Source organism: Echinops telfairi, unplaced genomic scaffold (genome assembly GCF_000313985.2).
Source record: "Echinops telfairi isolate 266 unplaced genomic scaffold, ASM31398v2 ScPeMD7_2;HRSCAF=8, whole genome shotgun sequence".
In the NCBI taxonomy this organism is placed as follows: domain Eukaryota; kingdom Metazoa; phylum Chordata; class Mammalia; order Afrosoricida; family Tenrecidae; genus Echinops; species Echinops telfairi.
Genome location: NW_022103898.1, coordinates 38,037,137 through 38,055,154, shown reverse-complemented (window position 1 = coordinate 38,055,154; position 18,018 = coordinate 38,037,137). Strand labels below are relative to the sequence as shown.

General features: G+C 38.8%; 1 protein-coding gene across 1 annotated transcript; it reads right to left on the bottom strand.

The window, feature by feature from the left end:
• Positions 1–836: 836 nt before the first annotated feature.
• On the bottom strand, positions 837–8,401 carry LUM (lumican). The gene is made up of 3 exons (XM_004700403.2): positions 8,206–8,401; positions 4,674–5,561; positions 837–1,441 (listed from the first exon to the last, which is right to left on the bottom strand). The coding sequence occupies exons 2-3, from the start codon at positions 5,539–5,541 to the stop codon at positions 1,287–1,289; spliced, it is 1,023 nt and encodes a 340-aa protein (XP_004700460.1). The 5' UTR covers positions 5,542–5,561; positions 8,206–8,401; the 3' UTR covers positions 837–1,286.
• Positions 8,402–18,018: the final 9,617 nt, after the last annotated feature.

The window sequence follows — 18,018 nt, the reverse complement described above, 5'->3', positions numbered from 1 at the left end:
AGTCTTTCTCCTACCACATGGCTGGTGGGTTCAAATTGCCCAACTTTGGCTTAGCATCTGAGCACTTAACCACTACGCTAGCAGGACCCCTTAGCAAAAATAATAAGAATGGGAATAATGGAAAATAATTTTTAAAAAGTTGTTAAATATACATGCATACGGTATGGCGTATTTAAAAGCTCTTTGGCACTATGGGTAAGGTGACAAACTGCTAATCGAACCTTTCAACTAGCTGCTCAGCAGGAGGAAGATGAGGCCAGCTGCTCTTGTAAAGACTGAAAGTCTCCAAACCCTAGGAAGGGTGACTGGAAGTTGGAATAAACCCAAAGGCAGTGGGTTTGGGTTGGACTTGGTGCAGGTAGATGGTAGAAATAAATAATTTAGTTCGTAGAATATTCTGTGTTAGCCTTGGTAATCTAGATTACAATGGCTCAGTTCCATTGAGCATCTTTTGACTCATACGGGCCCTCTTCAGGGATTCTCGACTGCACATCTTTACTGGACCAGAAAAGCTCCGCTCTCTTCCAAGGAGTGACTGGTGGTTTGGAGCTGCAATTCGTGCAATTAACAGCCTGATGCTAAATATGAGTTAGAGGTATCTTTTATGCTTTTCTATAGAAGAGATATACAATTTACACGTACACAAAATAAACAAAGTGATGCCTTTTGCTATGTTTTATTTTGCTATTAGCTTGTTAAACATAACATGAAAATAATAAAAAAGAAACATACACATGACTTAAAAGGAAAAATAATTCTAGAAAAAACATTTCACTAAATAAACATGTAAATTTTAATACTAAAAATAATTCTTGAAATGTGCCTGACTTCATGGATTTTGTCTAATGAATTTTCAAATTTATTGGTCTCAAAATATGCCCTCCACTTTTTATTGAGACAAATTTAACATATTGATATGATTTGATTCAAAATATAAAATACATTTGTATAGTCCATGTTTTTTGTTACATTAAGATTTAGAAATTAGAAAACTTGGCTGACTTCCATGCAACTAATAAAAGGCTATACATAGAATTCTATCTAGAAAATACTAAATTTACCAACCAAGTAGTAAGTTTGGATTCTACGTGTGTATGTGTGTGATGAAATAGGCCTGCCTTTCATCTTGCTTCTAAAAATAACAGTGATAAAATGTTTACAAAACATTTTTGCCTCAAACTTTAAACTTTATAGGAGTTAGAAGCATTACAAAAAAGTGACATAAAAAACATAGCCATTAAGTTTTGCTCCAGAAGATGCCTCACTATCACTGAAATCAGAAGCTATCAATTCACGGTGATTTCATTAGCTACGCGTAGACATTCATACATATCGGGGGGCAGGCTTGTGTGGGTGAGGCGATTGCCGTCCAGACGCAGATGCTTGATCTTGGAGTAGGTTAACGGCCCCAGGATCTTACAGAAGCTCTTCACTTCGAACTCTGGAAAAGAGAGAATGATGGATCTCAGCCACCTCTTTTAATCCACGGACTCAAAATAATCAATACGACAAAATAATCTAATATGAAATCTTATTTGGACCAGTCAACGGTACTGTTTACCTGGATTGAGAACGATTAAAGGTATACTTTAATAAAATGGCATAACATGTATGTAAGAGTAATTATGGCAGATTAGGATATTCAATGATATTTTTCAAAGAAAAATAACATTATTAGAAATTAAATTTTAAAAGGCACTAAATGTATTATATTATCTAAGAAGATTTTTGGTATTAGTGTAGCCTGAAGAATTATAGATTTGATGTTACTGTATGGACAAACTCACAATATAATCTTAGTTTTTTAGCTCCTTAAAATTTACTTCATGATTTCTAGCTTTTCCTAGATGAATTCTGGAGTCTTCCAGTTCCAACATATGGTGAAAATAATAACTCCAAGACACAAACCAAATTATGGAATGTTCACTCTCTGTGATTGAGCTGCTACGAATGAAGAACGAAATCTGTGACTGGGTTGTCTGTTCTATGTGCAGACAGAAATAGTCATTGTTTGCCTAAGTCTTTTTCAGATTTAATTTACCTACTCCTTTAGCTTGTTCTCTTCCTTCAACCTCAAACTCTGGTGAAATAAGACCTCAATGGATGCCCAAACACACTGTGCCCTTTCCCTAATGATGCTGTCTCAAATAACTTATCGGATGAATTGTACTAAATTTCCTTATAATACTAACCTCAGAGAAAGTATGGAACATCTAAAAACAAACAATCCTGAACTTAGAGAAATACTGCAATTCCATCACTTCCAACTGCCATCTGAGTGACCCTGGACGGTCTGAGCCACTGCTGAATGTCACAATGCTACGTGCACATTCAATTTACAAGATAGTAAACCATTTGAGAGTGTTAGGAACATTGCCAGCATAGTGGTTACACACGTTGGGCTGCAATCCACTAGGTCAACAGTTCAAGACCACCAGACTCTCAGCAGTGAAAGATGGGGCTTTCTAATTCAGCAAGAAGTCACAGTCCTGAAATGCACAAGGGCAGTCCTACCCTGTCTAATACAGTCACCATGATTCGGAATCAGCCCCAAGGCAGTGAGTTTGAAGCTTTTTTAAAAGCATGTTCTTTGTTTCTTGCTGTCAAATGATTCCAAGTCAGGGGAATCTGTCAATACAAAGCACAAACCCTCCCCAGGTGTACTGGACTCTGGCCTTTGGAGGCAGATCATCAGGCCTGTCTTCTGAGCAAGTCCAGGTATGTTTGAATCACCAAAGTTTTGACTTGTCATCAAGTGTCTAACCATTTGTAGTCCCCTCAATGACTATTAGTGTTTTTAGCCTTTTTTTTGGTATTAATTTGTTTGTGAAAGAATTGTGATCAGATCAATATTTAGTCACAACTTTGAAATAAGAGAAATGGATTTCAGCTATATATTTTCTCATATTAGAGAAGCATGAAAGGGTTCTTCATTTTGAGAGAATACAAGTAACTGACATGCATGATATTTGTCTGGACAAACTAAGTCAATTTAAGGAGGTGCATGCGAAGACAGACAACAAGTATACCTATCTAAATGTCAAGGAGAAGGAATCATTGGCTACACTTGGGGTTCAGTCTCAGAATGACATGGCTTCGGTTGGCTATCTTATCATTCCTCATAGTGCCTGTTTCAATCTTTACTCCTACAAGGAGGCCTGGTCTTTATCTTTCCAAATTTCCCTGCATCTGTGTCTGAAAAGAAAGTTGCCTTCATACGTTGGCTTATTCCTCATATCTAATGGATGGTTTCAGCCCTCAATTATCTTTCATCCCTGTAGCGTTTTGGCTTGCAAGAGTATCTTTCCTGATAACCACAAGAGTTTCAAATGTTGACAGACACTGTCCTATATGTGCCACATATAGTGAATGTTTCTCTGGAAACAACGGAAGGAATCAGCTATGATAGCTTCATTGTATTGTGTGACAAGTGGCACCAGCCCTTATTTCGGCTGGAGTCCAGATGCAAGAAAGAACGTGTGGGTTTTTCAGAATTGCTAATTATGGTTTCTTTCATTAGAAAACCCCAAATCAACTAGGAGTTGCATGAAACTCTTGGAGTGTTACAAAGTTTTGCACTCATAAGGCTTGATCTTTTATTTTTCCAGTAGCAACAGCAACACCTTTATCCAGTATGACAAAGGCCCCAACTTTTCTCAAATAAAGATGTTCAATTTTAATAGGTAATTTGGAATATCTAATTGCTTTTTGTCTGAATCTACCTTTACTCAACTGATTTTTCACTAAAAAGATAAAATTCAAAACTTCATCTATTCATGAATCATGGCTTTTCTCTTCTGCCAAACTGTGTTAAAAAGTAAAATGGGAAATGATAAACTTCAATTCTCCACCTTAATCTGTGTTGCTTATATTAAAGACTGAAAGAAAAAAAAAATTTAAGACTGTCCTGTTAGAGTGTATGAACAGGTCCAAGAGGGTCAGGTTAAACACCCATCAAGAAGATAAATGGGGGGAAAAATCATTGTAGCGAAGGGAAGAAGACATTGAAGAGAAAATGCGTGGAGGAGAAAGTTGTGAGAGATAGTGCTCTGTAATGCTATCTGAAAATGAGCGGTGTTTCCCTCCCTCGGATTCGTGCCCTCCTGAGTTTTCCCTCCAGTCCTCGTTAGGCACTGTGAAGGCCAAACAAGCCATGACCACAGCGATAATAGAGAGAGGTTGTGATCATTCCAGCAGTTCAATATGTTGGGTACCAAGTACATGAGTCAGGGCAAATATAGGGGGTGCTCTGGGGATAGAGGGAGGTGGCAAAGGCCCTGTTAGCTGTGCCTCTTGTGGGCAGGCTTGCTCCTGCAGCAAGACTTTGCTCAGAATTAAGTGTAGGCTATACATCTAAGTCATAAAAAGGCAGATAAATGAGTCAATATAATAAAAAACACAGATGAACTGCTTCGGAATATTACTTTTAAAGAAATCAAAGTTTATATTTTGTGATTTTAAAGGTTCCTTATCTTTAAAGAATAGTTAGACTTTGCATTTACTGAGCTAGAATTCTTCTAGCTTTGATTAAGAGGATATTCTGTTGACATTTTAAACTTTTGTTTTACTTTATAAATGGAATGGGGGCAGGGAAGATACCATTTTTGTGTCACCCACTTTAGGCTTTATGAACTTGAGGATGCATCAGTGAAAACAGGCGGATTTCTACTTACTTTCAAGTTCATTGACCTCCAGATAATAGTTTTCCAGGTTCTCATTGACAGTTGGTATGCTTTTAAGCTTATTATAAGAGAGATCCAGCTCCAGAAGGGATGACACATTAAAGGAATTCCCAGGTATTCCGCCATCAGCCAGCTCATTATGGGACAAACGCAAATACTGCAGTCCTTTGAACCCCTTGAAATACTCATCAGGAATGTTGCTGATCTTATTGTTGTCTAAGTAGAGTGTTAGGAGAGATGTAGGAAGACCACTCGGCAATTTGCTGAGCTGATTAAAACTCAAGTCAAGGTACTCCAATGATTTAAGGCCTTTTAATGCAGCTGAAATGGCATCTTCTTTCAGCTGATTGTACTGAAGTTGGACAACGGTCAGGTTTACCAGTCCATCAAAGGAGCCAAGTTTTGTGATCTTGTTATGAGTGAGTTGCAGGTCCTGCAGAGATTTGGGAAGTGGGCTCACAGACTCTGTCAGGTTGTTGTAATTTATATGCAGCTTCTTCAGTTGTTTCAGTTTGGAGAACACTTTTCCTTTTATCTTGGAATTTTCTAGTAAATTGTTGTCTAGAATGAGCCACTGCAGATCAGTTACATTTTCAAAGGCCTTTTCATCGATGTGGTCGATCTGATTATTTCTCAGGTAAAGGTACTTGATTCCGACAGGCACCATTGGCACGCTTTTCAGTTTCAGGTTATCACAGTACATGGCAGTTGGATAGTTCAGAGGACAGCTACATTCTGGCGCACAGTTGAATGATGAGTAGCCATAGATTGATTGGGGGAAGAACTCGTAGTCCTCATAGTAATAGCCACTGGCACCACCAATTAATGCCAACAAAAGAGTGAATGTACTCTGGTTCATTTTCACAAAAGTTTTGATTCCTAAATAAGGTGAAACATATAATATCATTAATTAATATGCTGTCAAGAAAGGGAACTTTGATTTACAGTGTTAAATTCCATTGTGTCTATGTATTTTATTATTTTATAATGCTATATAGTCATCTATGATGTCTTCTTAATTTTTATTTAAGTAATAAAATGAAGGTGGTTAGTTACAACTTTTCTGGAGGACAAGTGGGGTTAGGTTGCATGCACACGCCCCCCCCTCCAATTGAAGTGCCTCCCCAACCTCCCCCACTGCCAACCAGGGCTATTGCCAAGGCCTTGATTCTGACGCATAGTGGCCCACAGGGACAGAAGGAAGAACTGCTCCGTAGGACGTTTTTTTACTATGAATCCTTAGAAAAGCAGATTGCTACTTTTGTTTTTTCCCTGCAGAGCAGCTAATGGGATGAAACTGTCGTCAGCCTTTGGGTTAGCAGCTGAGCTCTTTCATCCGTGTGTCCCCGAGGTCCTGCTCTTGGGCAACTCCGGCCTAATTGTTTCAGTGAACTTCTCTAGCTCCTTCCCGATTTAAATGCCACCCTCCAAGAGACTTCTTCTGGACAGTGTTCATTGCCCACGAAGTCAAAACACTTCAAGACACCCCTCAAGCTAGGCCAGATGCAACAAGAAGTACAATTGTACATTGCACACTCTACCCTCTCATTCAACATCAATTAATATGTCTCCTTAAATTTATTAAGCAAGCCTTTACTGATAACCTGGAAATGTGTGATTTGTGCCTGTGAGAACTTTGTCTTCATATGAGTGGCTGAGTGAAGTACATTTCTTTAAAGTGATTATTATTGATGCTTCAGAGGAAGAGGAAGAACATTATTGGTGTGGGTGTTTGCGAGCATATAGTGCCAATTTCTGTTTGCTATTTCATGATTTTAAGTACATAGCAAAATTGATCTGAAACTAATAGTTAGTGAAAGTAATTTATTAATCAGGAAAAGGTCACAAATTCTAAGAATTTCAAAACCTAGCAATAGATCTGTCAAAAGGGGTTTGGCTTGTTATTTTGCTTCTAATTTTGGAATTAATTTTCTCATCTTTCTAAATGTTCTCAAGCTCTCTGCTTTCTTCATGTTAAAATTTAAGATGATTTTTCATTTATTTTTTACTTTAGGGGCACCACAGAATAAAAATTGGAAGGAGGTGGGAATTGAACACAGTTTATATTTAAGAAAGGCACTAAAATCCAGGTATGGAAGAATAAAACTGAAATATAAATTATGAACAATGTGCAACAGTTATATTCTCAAACTAAAATCATTTTTATTGTATCAACAAAGTATATTCTATTTCCTTGAGGGAAATTAAAGACCAGCAACTTAGGAAAAAATTCAGCTACATTATAAGCATTGAATTTGTGTATAATGAAGAGTTATAATCAAGGACAAGTTGGTAACTCTGGATGGGTACTCATTCATGTGAAGAAGAATCTATATTCCAATAGTGACCAGAGCTGAGTACATCTTCCCGTGAGAAGTATGTGATGTTCTTTCGAATCTAGGTAGCTCTAGTTAAGTAGGATTTGTGTTTTCTGGAAATTAAAATCGTATTTCTCTGTTTTCATTTGGCATTCTAAAGCACTCTATGTCAGCAGATGAAACACTCAGAAACATTGTTAGAAAGAATTTTTACTGCTGACACAATAGAAAATATGTAGCCAGATTCTTAAGAAGTTATTCTCTAAAATTATGACAAAGGTCATTTAAATTTAGTTGGTAAGACATGGCACCCACTGAATAGTATCAAAAATAGTAGAATTATTTTATAAATTATAGGATGTTAGTGCTATACAGATTTATTTCCTTCATGAACATGATTAAACCTTATATTAAATTGAATATACCCCAAAATATGACTATTGAATCATAATGAAAAATGCTTCCATACTGTTGGCAGAGTGAAAGACGAGAGCTCGGAAGTCAAAGAAGGGTGTGCAACCTTATAATGACTGTACTGTGAGGCACATGCACACTGTATTCCAACCACCCCCTCCCGCCCCAGTGTTTTCAAATACCTGTGGCTATTTTTTTTTAAAAAGCCAGGGTCTAAGAGGAAATCATATTTCTCAGAATTTCTTTAAAACCTTTTCCCCAAAACCTGTATTCAAAAACCAAATCTTTAAAATACTAACACAAATAGAAATAATCCACTCCTATGTGACTAAGCCTTCAGTCTGTATTTTACTTCATAACATTTTCATTATAAAGCATAACAACAATATGTTGATTATAAAATAAATTCAAATCTAATTAAAATATCCTTTCTTCACTGCCCATTAGTTTCTAATAATACTAACATACAACTCAGTAGCGTAAACCAGCAATTTCATTTCCATAATTTTTCCATATTGTGTCTAGTTAATGTATTTTGCTCATTGTCACCTTGTAGCGTTTTATAGCTTCCCTTGCCAAAGAACACAGTCTACATTGTTTAAAGTATATCTCGAAGCCATAAAACCTGGGTAGCTTATTAAGTGAAATGTGAAAGTAAATGCTAAAAACTTGGATTTGCTGTTGAATAGCAATTGGCAAAGTTGTTCTGGATTTTTTTTTCTGTTCCTGTTACAATAAATACTGTCCCAAACAGCCAACGTCCCCAGTGCTATAGTTAAAACAGCACTTACCTTGCTGTCTTGACACTGCTTTCGTTAATTCTTTGAGCAGATGCACTGAGGACAAGAATCCACCAATATATGCTGTAAACTCTGTCAGGACTGGACTGGCTGCCAGATTCTTAATGATACAAGAGCTGGGGGAGGTTGGGGGAAACCCAGCCCAGTCACGCCAGTCTCTGAATGGAGTTATTTCATTGTGGGGATCTTGTGGTGTGGCATGTGAGAGCTCTGTTCTCTAACGAAGTGCAGGTGGACGTGCAGAACAAGGACAGCCCAGCTCATTCCCTATGGAATGGAAGAGAGATACATTCTTAACAAATCTCAGTTCTAAAGCTTTTATCCACGAATGGAGTCCTGCTGCAGGAGAGGCAATAGACAGCAAAGACATTTCCCTTTACTTCAGAAAACTCTGTTTATGTCTCTGGTTGTGGCAACAGTTCAGTGAGATTGTCTCAGTCAACTATTACACTCATCCAAAGGTTTCATAAATCATATAGAGAACAACTAATTTGAACAAAATGCAAACAAGTGAAGCAATGAACTTGGACCTCTTATCCAATACTCTTGGAATCTGTATGGATTAACTTGGATTAATAAAGTTTGGCTACAGTAACATCATGATAACATATGTTAGTTTCTAAAATATATATTTTTTAAGTTTTTTATGTACTTCGATACCAATACAAAATGTCAACTTTCTCATTTAACATCTTATGTTGAAGGCAGTCTTGATAGGCAATTCAGGTCTGGAATCAATCAAGAATGCCTTGTCTGTTTCTTATTTTGTGGATTTCATTTAGGAATTCATCCAAAACCTAACTTGGGGATATTATTCTATAGCTTAATGCCAAAAACATAAAAGAAGAAAGAAAAAAATAAAAATATCACGAGGCAGTCATCTTTCCCTCTGTCATTGCATTCTAGCAATTTCTTTTCAAAACTGAGAGTTAATCACAGCTGTAAGACCCCAAAGGTCTCACATCTTTTTCATTGTCAGTTGCTCTTGCACCCTTTTAGCAGGATGAGAAGTCTACTCCAGGCCTTGTCTATTTTGTTCTGTGATTTTTTTTTGGCTCCATTTATAGGATTTTTTTTCTTCAAAAATTTTATTTCTTTGTTTATAAAACTCTTAGCATCAGATTTTTTAAAGTTCCCAAGTAATGTTTTCTCTTTTTAAAAAAAAAATAATTTGAATAGATTACTTTTAAGCTATGATATCAGTTCAAAGTTAATATCCGTAATCACCAAGGTATTCAAATACATTTTAATGGTAGATTAAATGTTTTTATTTGGTTGTGAAACTGTTGCTAACCAAAGGATGATATTCTTGAAAGTCATTCAGGAATTTTTCAGGTGATTTCTAAGCATAACATTGTATTACTCTGAATTAGTGAAGGAAAACCTCACTTTTAGGATAAGGTATGGTTCAAACTTTGAAGAAATCAAGAACAATGATAGATTTGTTCTTAGGTTCCTAGTGCTGCATAAAAACCATACCATAAGGTGGGTGGCTTAAAGAAGAATTCACTGTCTTACAGTTTCAGAAGGTTGAAGTCTAAACCAGAGTATCAGTCTACAGGAGAGTCTATGCCAGTTCTAGTGGTGTTTCTTGGAATTCCTTGGCTTGTAGATATTTCTCAGATGGTTTCTAACCCATGTGTCTATGAGTGCCTGTGTTCATGTGCTTTTGCCTGTATTTTCATTTATGAAAGGAACCTGGTGCGATAACGAGCTAGGCTTCAAATTACAAGGTCACCAGTTCAAAACCAAGAGCTGCTCCAAAAGAGAAAGATAAGATTTTCTACTCCCATAAAGAGTTACAGTCTCGGCAGCCCACAGAAGCAATTCTTCTCTGTCCTATTGGGTTGTTATGAAGCAGAATAAACTCAGTGGCAGTGAGTTTTGTTTTGTTTTATCTCCTTTATGAGACATTACTCAGAAGTGATTAGGTTTAAGACCCACCATATTCTTGTATTAATGTAAACCAAGCAAATCCTATTTTGAAACAGAGACATACAAGTACAAGGGCTATGATTTCAACATCGATTTTGAGAGCACACATTTCTATCAGTAACAGAGACCAAATATTCTTTCTCTAACAGCATTCTCTACTTTTAAATTAAATTCTACAATCCATTGCTATGTCCACACAGAACTCAGATAATGCTTAGGATTATGGGGTTTCATGCGGAAATGAACAATTGCAATTCAGTGGAAATCCTTAGGATAAGTTTGTTGAGTCAGTACGTGTTACAAAGTTCTATTCAGGGCTACTAATAAGTGCCCAGCTATGTATAAGCTTTTCAGTGGCTTTTTCCTCTGACGTGGGGCTTTGCGTCTTTCTTCTTGTCAGTTCTTAGTATGGAAGCTCTGCTGAAACGAAATCGGTTTGTTTACGGTGACCCTGCTAACATTTGAAATATCAGTGACATACCTTCCAGCATCATAGCAACACACAAACCACCGCAGTACAACAAACTGCCAGACGAGTGGCTGGACACTGAATAAGGGAGACCATAGAAGAAGAGATGGGTTTGGATTGTGGGGCAAGAAAAGGACACGGAAAGTAACGTGGGTTGCTAAAGGAAGAAGCAAGGTGTGCTTCTCAGAGGCAAGGATGGTAAGACTTCATCTTGCATACTTTCGATACACTGTCAGGAGAGACCAGTGCCTGGAGAAAAACATCAAATTTGGTAAATTGGAGGCACAGGGAAACAGAGGAAGACCTTCGATGAGATTGATTTGACACAGGGGCTGCATCAATGGGCGCGGGCATAGTAACTGTGGTGAGGATACCTCAGAACCAAGGTGTGAAGTATCCAGAGGTATCTCAATCCACAAACCAGCTCCTGACCTATAGCACTCCGATGTCCTTGTTCTCTGGGCTGAGACGTCCATGATTGTGTTTGGGCTCTGGCGTCTGGTTCTGATGCCTCTAGAGTTGGTGCTTTGTCTCTCCTCTAATGAGTTGGCTATCTTCTGGACCAATGAGGTTCATAGCACAAGGATTCAGAGGGCATGCTCCACTCCTGACTTGTGCTGGTAGTGAGATTCTCCCATCCGCCTTCAGAAAGGGCTCCTTTTAGATGCAGCAGGATGACAATTACTATGAGTCCTGCTAACAAGCCCTCAAAGTCAATCATATCCGTAGCTTCACCTTCCCAACCTAGGCTTATCAGGAAAAAGGTTATTAGATAGGAGTTACAGAGACTAGAGCCTCATTAAATAACTCACTACCCAGCACCGAATAAATAAAATTAAATTGATCTCATTGTGAAAGAATTGTTTAAACAACTCTTTTAAGCGTTCGCTTCAAGTAAGTAAGATTTTCTTTGTAATTTTTCAGATATCTCCTTCTAGGACTATACTTTACAAAGCAGTAACTATGTTGTGGTATTTGTGAAAGGGTTCAAATGCATTAAATTGGATTTAATCCACTGTGGAGTTGATATGGCCATGAATGCATTTAAGAAACAAAACTGCCTCTATTGGGCTACTAATGTGATGAGTATATCAAGGCATACTTTCTTGGACCATTAGAAAAAAAGATAGCTATGTATATCAGTAGGTAGATAGATAGATAGATGATGACAGATAGATAGTAGATGCAGTAAATGTGTTATATATATGATTATATAGTTACAATAATTGTTTGGGTTAAGGATATCCAACCTACAACTTTCACTCTCCCCTTAGTGTTATATAAATTTCCTCTCACTTTGAGACTATTGGTCCAATTCCAAAACCAAAAATAAATGAATGTCAGGCGCTGGGCAATTAAAAGGCAGTACCCTTTACAATAGTCAATACAAAAGCTGAAATATTTAGGGATATACCTGACTAAAAGAAACACGATATTTGTATGAGGAAAACTACAGAATACTATTACAAAAACACAAGAATGATCTCAACAAACTGAAGAATATCCCATGCTCATCAATTGGAAGACTCAATATAGTTCTGCCCAAGGCACTATATACGTTTAATGCTTCAAAAATTGGAAAAACTGATTACCAACTTCATATGGAGAGGGAAGAAGCCCAAAATTAACAGAGAACTTCTCAAGAAGAAGGACAAAGTGGGAGGGCTTGCTCTACCTGACGTTAGCACATTTTATACACCCACAGTATTCAAAACAGTGTGGTACTTGTATAATGATAAATATTCAGACCAATGGAAAAGAGCTAAAAACCAAAATTAAAAACATCAGCATATGGACAATGGATTTTGTATATTCTCAATTCTTGTGGTTTCCCTGCCCGCTTTAGGTATCAGAGTTATACTAGCTTCATAGAAAGAGGTTGGGAGTTTTCCATCTTTTTGTATGTTCTAGAAGAGTTTGTGCAGGATTGGTGTCAGTTCTTCCATGAATGCTTGTTAGAATTCTCCTGTGAATCCATCTGAACTGGAGGATTTTTTTGTTGTTAATCCCTTGATAACCTTGTCTATTTCTTCTATTGTTATGAGTTTGTTGAGGTTCTTGACATATATCTGAGATAGTCTAGGGAGGGATTTGTTTCCAAGTATTTGTCCATGTCTTCCGAGGCCTTCATAGTATTGTGTAATTATGCTTTTGATTTCATTAGGGTCCATTGTAATGTCCCCAGTTTCATCCCTCATCCTTGCCATTTAAATTTAGTCCTTCCTTTTTTTGGTTACGTTTTCCAGCAGTCTATCAATTATGTTAATCCTTTAAAGAATCAACTTTTTGCTACATTAATTTTTCCATAGTTTTCTTGGTTTTCCTCTCTTGTACCTCAGCTCTGATTTGTATTAATTTTTCTTTTGCTATTAGTAGAATTGTTCTGTTGACTCTGCTCTAATTGGTGTAAGTTTTGTGCCAGCATATCACGTATAAGTCTCTCATCCTTTTTCATGTGTGCATGTATTGCTATCAGCCTTCCTCTGATAAATGCCGTTGGTGTATCCCAAAGGTTTGAGTACATCATATTTTAACTCTCATTGGTTTCTAGAAACTTTCTCACTTCTTCTCTGATCGGGGCCTATGCACACTCCTTTTGCGATAGAGAGTTATTCATCCTCCAAATGTTTGCCCTCATTTTCTTATCATCCTTTTGTTGATTTCCGGACTACTCATAGAGAGAAGTCTATCAGGTTCGACTTGTGTCCCAGCATGTGGTCCATCATTGAGTATGTGCCACGTGGGCTTGAAAATAATGTGGATTTGTTTGCATTTGGGTGGAAAGCTTTGAAAATATCTATCAGGTCAAGTCACCTAATTGTTCTGTTTAGATCTGTAGCCTCCTAGTTGTTTATTTCCCTGTGACCTGTCTTTTTCAGATAGTGGTGTATTAAAATCACCTGCTATAATTGTTTAGCCTGTTATTTCTTTTTTGATCGTTGTAGTGTTTGATTTATGGATTTCTCGGGTCTCTCGTTGGGCACATATATATTTATTATGCTCACTGGTTCTTGGTCTACTGTTTTCTTGAACATTATATAGTGTCCCTCTTTGTCTCTTGTTAGCTTGTACCTTGAGATCAATTTTGTCAGAGATTAAGATCGCTACCCTTGCTTTTTTGCATTGCTGTTTGCTTGGTATATTTTTCTCTAACCTTTCATTCCCAACCTGTTTTTGTCTGTAAGCTTGAGATGTGTCTCCTGAAGGCAGCAGATCAATGGGTTATGTTTTCTGAGCCAGTCTGTTAGCCTCTGCCTTTTAATGTCTGAGTTCAATCCATTGATATTCAGTATTATTACATCCATCTGTGCACTCTGTGATGTCATCTTGTACCTTTTGTGTTGGCTGTTTTCCTATATACCTAACTTATCTGTTTGTGTTTTGTGTCTGTGTGTGGTTTATTCTTGCCTTCTTTTCACTATTGAGCTAATTCTCTCTTGGGGGCTGTTTTCTTTTTGTCACCCTCTGGGTGGAATTGTTCTATGTGATGGTCTCTTATTTGTGATCAGTGAATGCTGATCTTCTGCCTATACAGGGTTGACAAGGATCTTTTGTAGGGCTGGATTTCTTTTTATGTATTCTTTGAAAATTTCCGTGTCTGGGAAGACTCTTACTTCTACATCTATCTTAATAGATAATTAAGCCTGATATAGTATTCGTGGGTTTGTGTTATTTTCCTTCAAATTTTTTGGAATATGTTACTGTACTCCCTCCACTTCTTCATTGTGTCCACTGATAGGTCAGAACATATTCTTATTTGGGTACCTTTATTAGTGACTATTTGTTTTTCCCTTGCTGCTTTTATGATTTTCTCCTTTTCCTCATAGTTGGATATCTAACTATGTGTCTTGATTACTTCTTCTTGGGATTGAGTCTGGCTAGTGTTCTTTCAGCCTCCTGGATGGTTTCCTGATTTTCATTTATTAAGTTGGGGAAGTTTTCCTCTAAGAATCCCCTCGCTATTTTCACTGCTGACTTCTTTGTTGTGTCTTGGTCCAGTAGTCCAATTATTCTGATATTATCCTTCTTTATAGCATCAGACATGGCTGTCAGGCTTTCTTCAGCTTTTCTGATTGTCTTATTTGTCTGCTTTTCCCATTTGTTGAAGTCTTCCTGATTATCCTCTTGGTCACTGTTGCAATTTTCTGCTTCAAGTTTTTTGGCAAAGTCTGTTAATGTGCTAGTGGATTTTGTTATTTTATCCCTTACGTCTTATATTTCCCTTTGGTACATTGCCTTTATCTCCTCTATCATTTCATCATTTTTATGAATTTCTTAACTCATGTCCTGTATGACTCCAAGCAGCATTCTGAAGATTTCTTTATGTGGCAGGTCAATGTCTGCCTTTTCTAGTCATTAAGTGCATGAATGCTGATGGTATTGTCTTCTATTTCTCCTGATTTTTAATTGATGCTTTTGGGGCTAATTGCTGTTTATGTATTGTTGTAGAAGAACCTGTCACCATCTTCCAGAGTTGAAGAGCACTGGGCTCTTTCGTGGGGGACTCGTATGAGTGCTTCTATGAGCTACCTGCAGGTAGATGCACTGGGGGTTCAGGCTACCACTGCATCTTCCTGTGGTTTCACTCTTACCCTAGTTGGCCAGTATTCTGTTTTTTGGAATGTAACTTGGATGGTCCCCTTATGGGACACTGGTCAGGATGTTGTGGGCCCACAATGATGGTATTTCACTGGTTCATCTCCCAGGAAGCCGTAGTGGTGTGTCTCATGGGCCTTGGAGTGCTCAAATGGAATGGGTTGATTACCCCTGCAACTGGAGTCCCATGGAGGGAAGCTGGGGCAGGTGGAATTACCCTAGACAGAGAGATCACTGTGGAGGTTGGGTGGATGTTCCCACAGCAGCGTGGAGCACCAGAAACAGTGGACAGAAGTTCTCCTAGTCACTTGCAGCACTCTGGAGTGGACCCTGTATCCCCCAAAATAAGACAGTGTCATATTAATTTTTGCTCCCAAAGATGTGCTAGGTTTTATTATCAGGGGATGTCTTATTTTTCCATGAAGAAGAATATGGTACACATTAATTGTTTATTGTTTTCTTAAGAAAGACCTCACACTTCCTGTCTGTTCCGGCTGTGCTGAGGCCAACAGTGAGCTGCATGGCAGTGTCCGCCGCTACAGTCCAGAGTTATGGTAGCTTTGGGGGGGCTTATTTTGGGGGAGGTCTTATTTTTAGGGTATGCCCTATATTTCAGCAAGAGGCAAAACTTTAAGTAGGTCTTATTTTGAGGGGATGGTCTTACTTTCAGGGAAAAAGGGTAGGTGGGAGTTCCCCCAGTCACTTGGGGTAAGTGGAGCATGAGCATGATTTCCCCATCTGTGTGTAGAGCCAACAAGTGTGGGTGGAAGCTCCCCCAACTGGGCTGTCAGAGTTGTCCTAGGTGGAGGGGAGTTGCCTGAAGGTCAGAAGTGGCTAGTGAAAGGAAATAGAAGGAGAAGAGAAGAAAAAAATGGAAAGGAGAAACCAATGACTAAAGCTAAAATAAAACACAAACTTACACGAACCAAAGAAATATGCAAAGACAAAATAACAACAAAAACAATGATTCAAAAAAGAAAAACTGAATGCTGAGACTGTCACAGGAAAGAGAGAAGAGATAGAAGAAGAGGAAAAAAGAAGAAAAGCTAAAGAAGAAGAAAAGAAAGGGGGAAAATAGATAAGGAGCTAGCTTAGCCCCATGTTGTGCCATGTGTAACACTGCCTCATGATGCGTGCAGCACTGTCACAGGGATCAGGCTGGAGCTTTCCCCACTAGGTGATCAGAGTTGCCCTAAGCAGAGGGGAGGAGGCTGGAAGCCAGCAGTGGTTTGTGGAAGGAAAGAGAAGATGAGGAGAGAAACAGTAAGAAGGAAAAAAGAAGCAGAAGAAAAGAGAGAGAGGAAAGAAAGAAAAACAAAAGAGAAAGAAAGAAAGAAAGAAAGAAAGAAAGAAAGAAAGAAAGAAAGAAAGAAAGAAAGAAAGAGGGAAACACACAACTGTGCTCGCTAAGACACTGTGGTGGGAAAAAAGAGAAGAAAGGGAAGAAAAAAATAAAGAGTAAAGAGATAGCTGATCCCTGATTACCTGATCACGGAGCCAGAGGGATTTAAACCCCGCCTCAACGTGGCAAGTTGGTGTAAACTTTTGGTGTAGGGTTCCATCAGTGTTGGGCAGAATTGCTCTAGTTGGCAAGATCCCTGCAGAGGCCAGATGGAGTTTTCCTGAGCATCATAGAGCACTATAGAAGGCTTTCGCAGCAGTCTTGTGTGGTGTGCAGCGCTCACACAGAAGGCAAGCTGGAGTTCACCGTGCTGTTTGGGCATAGTTGCCCTAGGTGGAGTGTAGTGGCCCTGAAGCCAGTACTGATAAGGGAAAGGAAACAGATGGAGAGAAGATTAAAAAGAAAGAAAAAGAGAAAAAAACAAAATAGAACTTGGCCCATTGAGACCTACTGCAGTGGGGAAGATAGAACAGAAAGAGGAAAAAGAAAAGAAAAAGAATAGTAAGTAAGGAGATAGCTGAGGCCTAATCATCTGACTGTGGGGCTGGAGGAGTTCCAACCCTGCTTAACATAGCTGGGTGGTGTGACCACTTTGTGTAGGATCCCACAGATGATGAGCAGAATTACCCTCAAAGACAAGGTCACAGCAGAGACAAGGCAGCGTTTCCCATAGTGATGTTGAGCACTGGAGATCACTGATATAGCTGTATGCAGCACTGCAGCGGGGTGGGAGGTGGGGAGTTCCCTCAGTCATATGTAGAGCCCCAGGACAGGCAGGGGATCCTCCAGCCACATGGAGGACAGGCAGGACCTCCCCAGCTGAGTGTAGGATCACTGAGGGTGGACAGTAGCTCCCTCCGTTAGGCTTATGGCGTTACCCTAGCTTGTACCAAGACCACTGATGCCCCAATAGCTCAGAGGGTTTTTTGTTTTTGTTTTGTTTTTGTTTTCCCCGTGGCCAGCTGGCATTGAATTAAATTAAATTGCCCCCCTGGCTCTGGGCTCTGGGTTTGTGCTCAGTGAGATATTCTGAAACTGAGGCTTTTTCCTGAGGGTCTTTGTTATGTTGAAAGCCTCTGGGCTCTGTAGCTGCCCTGTTTCCCTGAAAGTAAGACATCCCATGAAAATAAGACCTACTTAGTTTTGCCTCTCGCTGAAATACAAGGCATCCCCCCGAAAATAAGACCTCCCGAAAATAAGGCCCCCGAAGGTACCATAACTCTGAACTCTGGACCGTAGTGGTGGGTGCCGCTGAGCAGCTCACTGTTGGCCGCAGTACAGCTGGAGCAGACAGGAAGTGTGAGGTCTCCTTTAATAAAGCAATAAACAATAAATGTGTACTGTATTCTTCTTCATGGAAAAATACGACATCCCTGAAAATAAGACCTAGCGCATGTTTGGG

Coding starts and splice junctions, on each gene's coding strand:
- LUM (XM_004700403.2), bottom strand. CDS start 5,541: ATGAACCAGAGTACATTCACTCTTTTGTTGGCATTAATTGGTGGTGCC. Junction 1,442..4,673: donor GGAGGTCAATGAACTTGAAA/GTAAGTAGAAAT, acceptor TCTCTTTTCCAG/AGTTCGAAGTGAAGAGCTTC.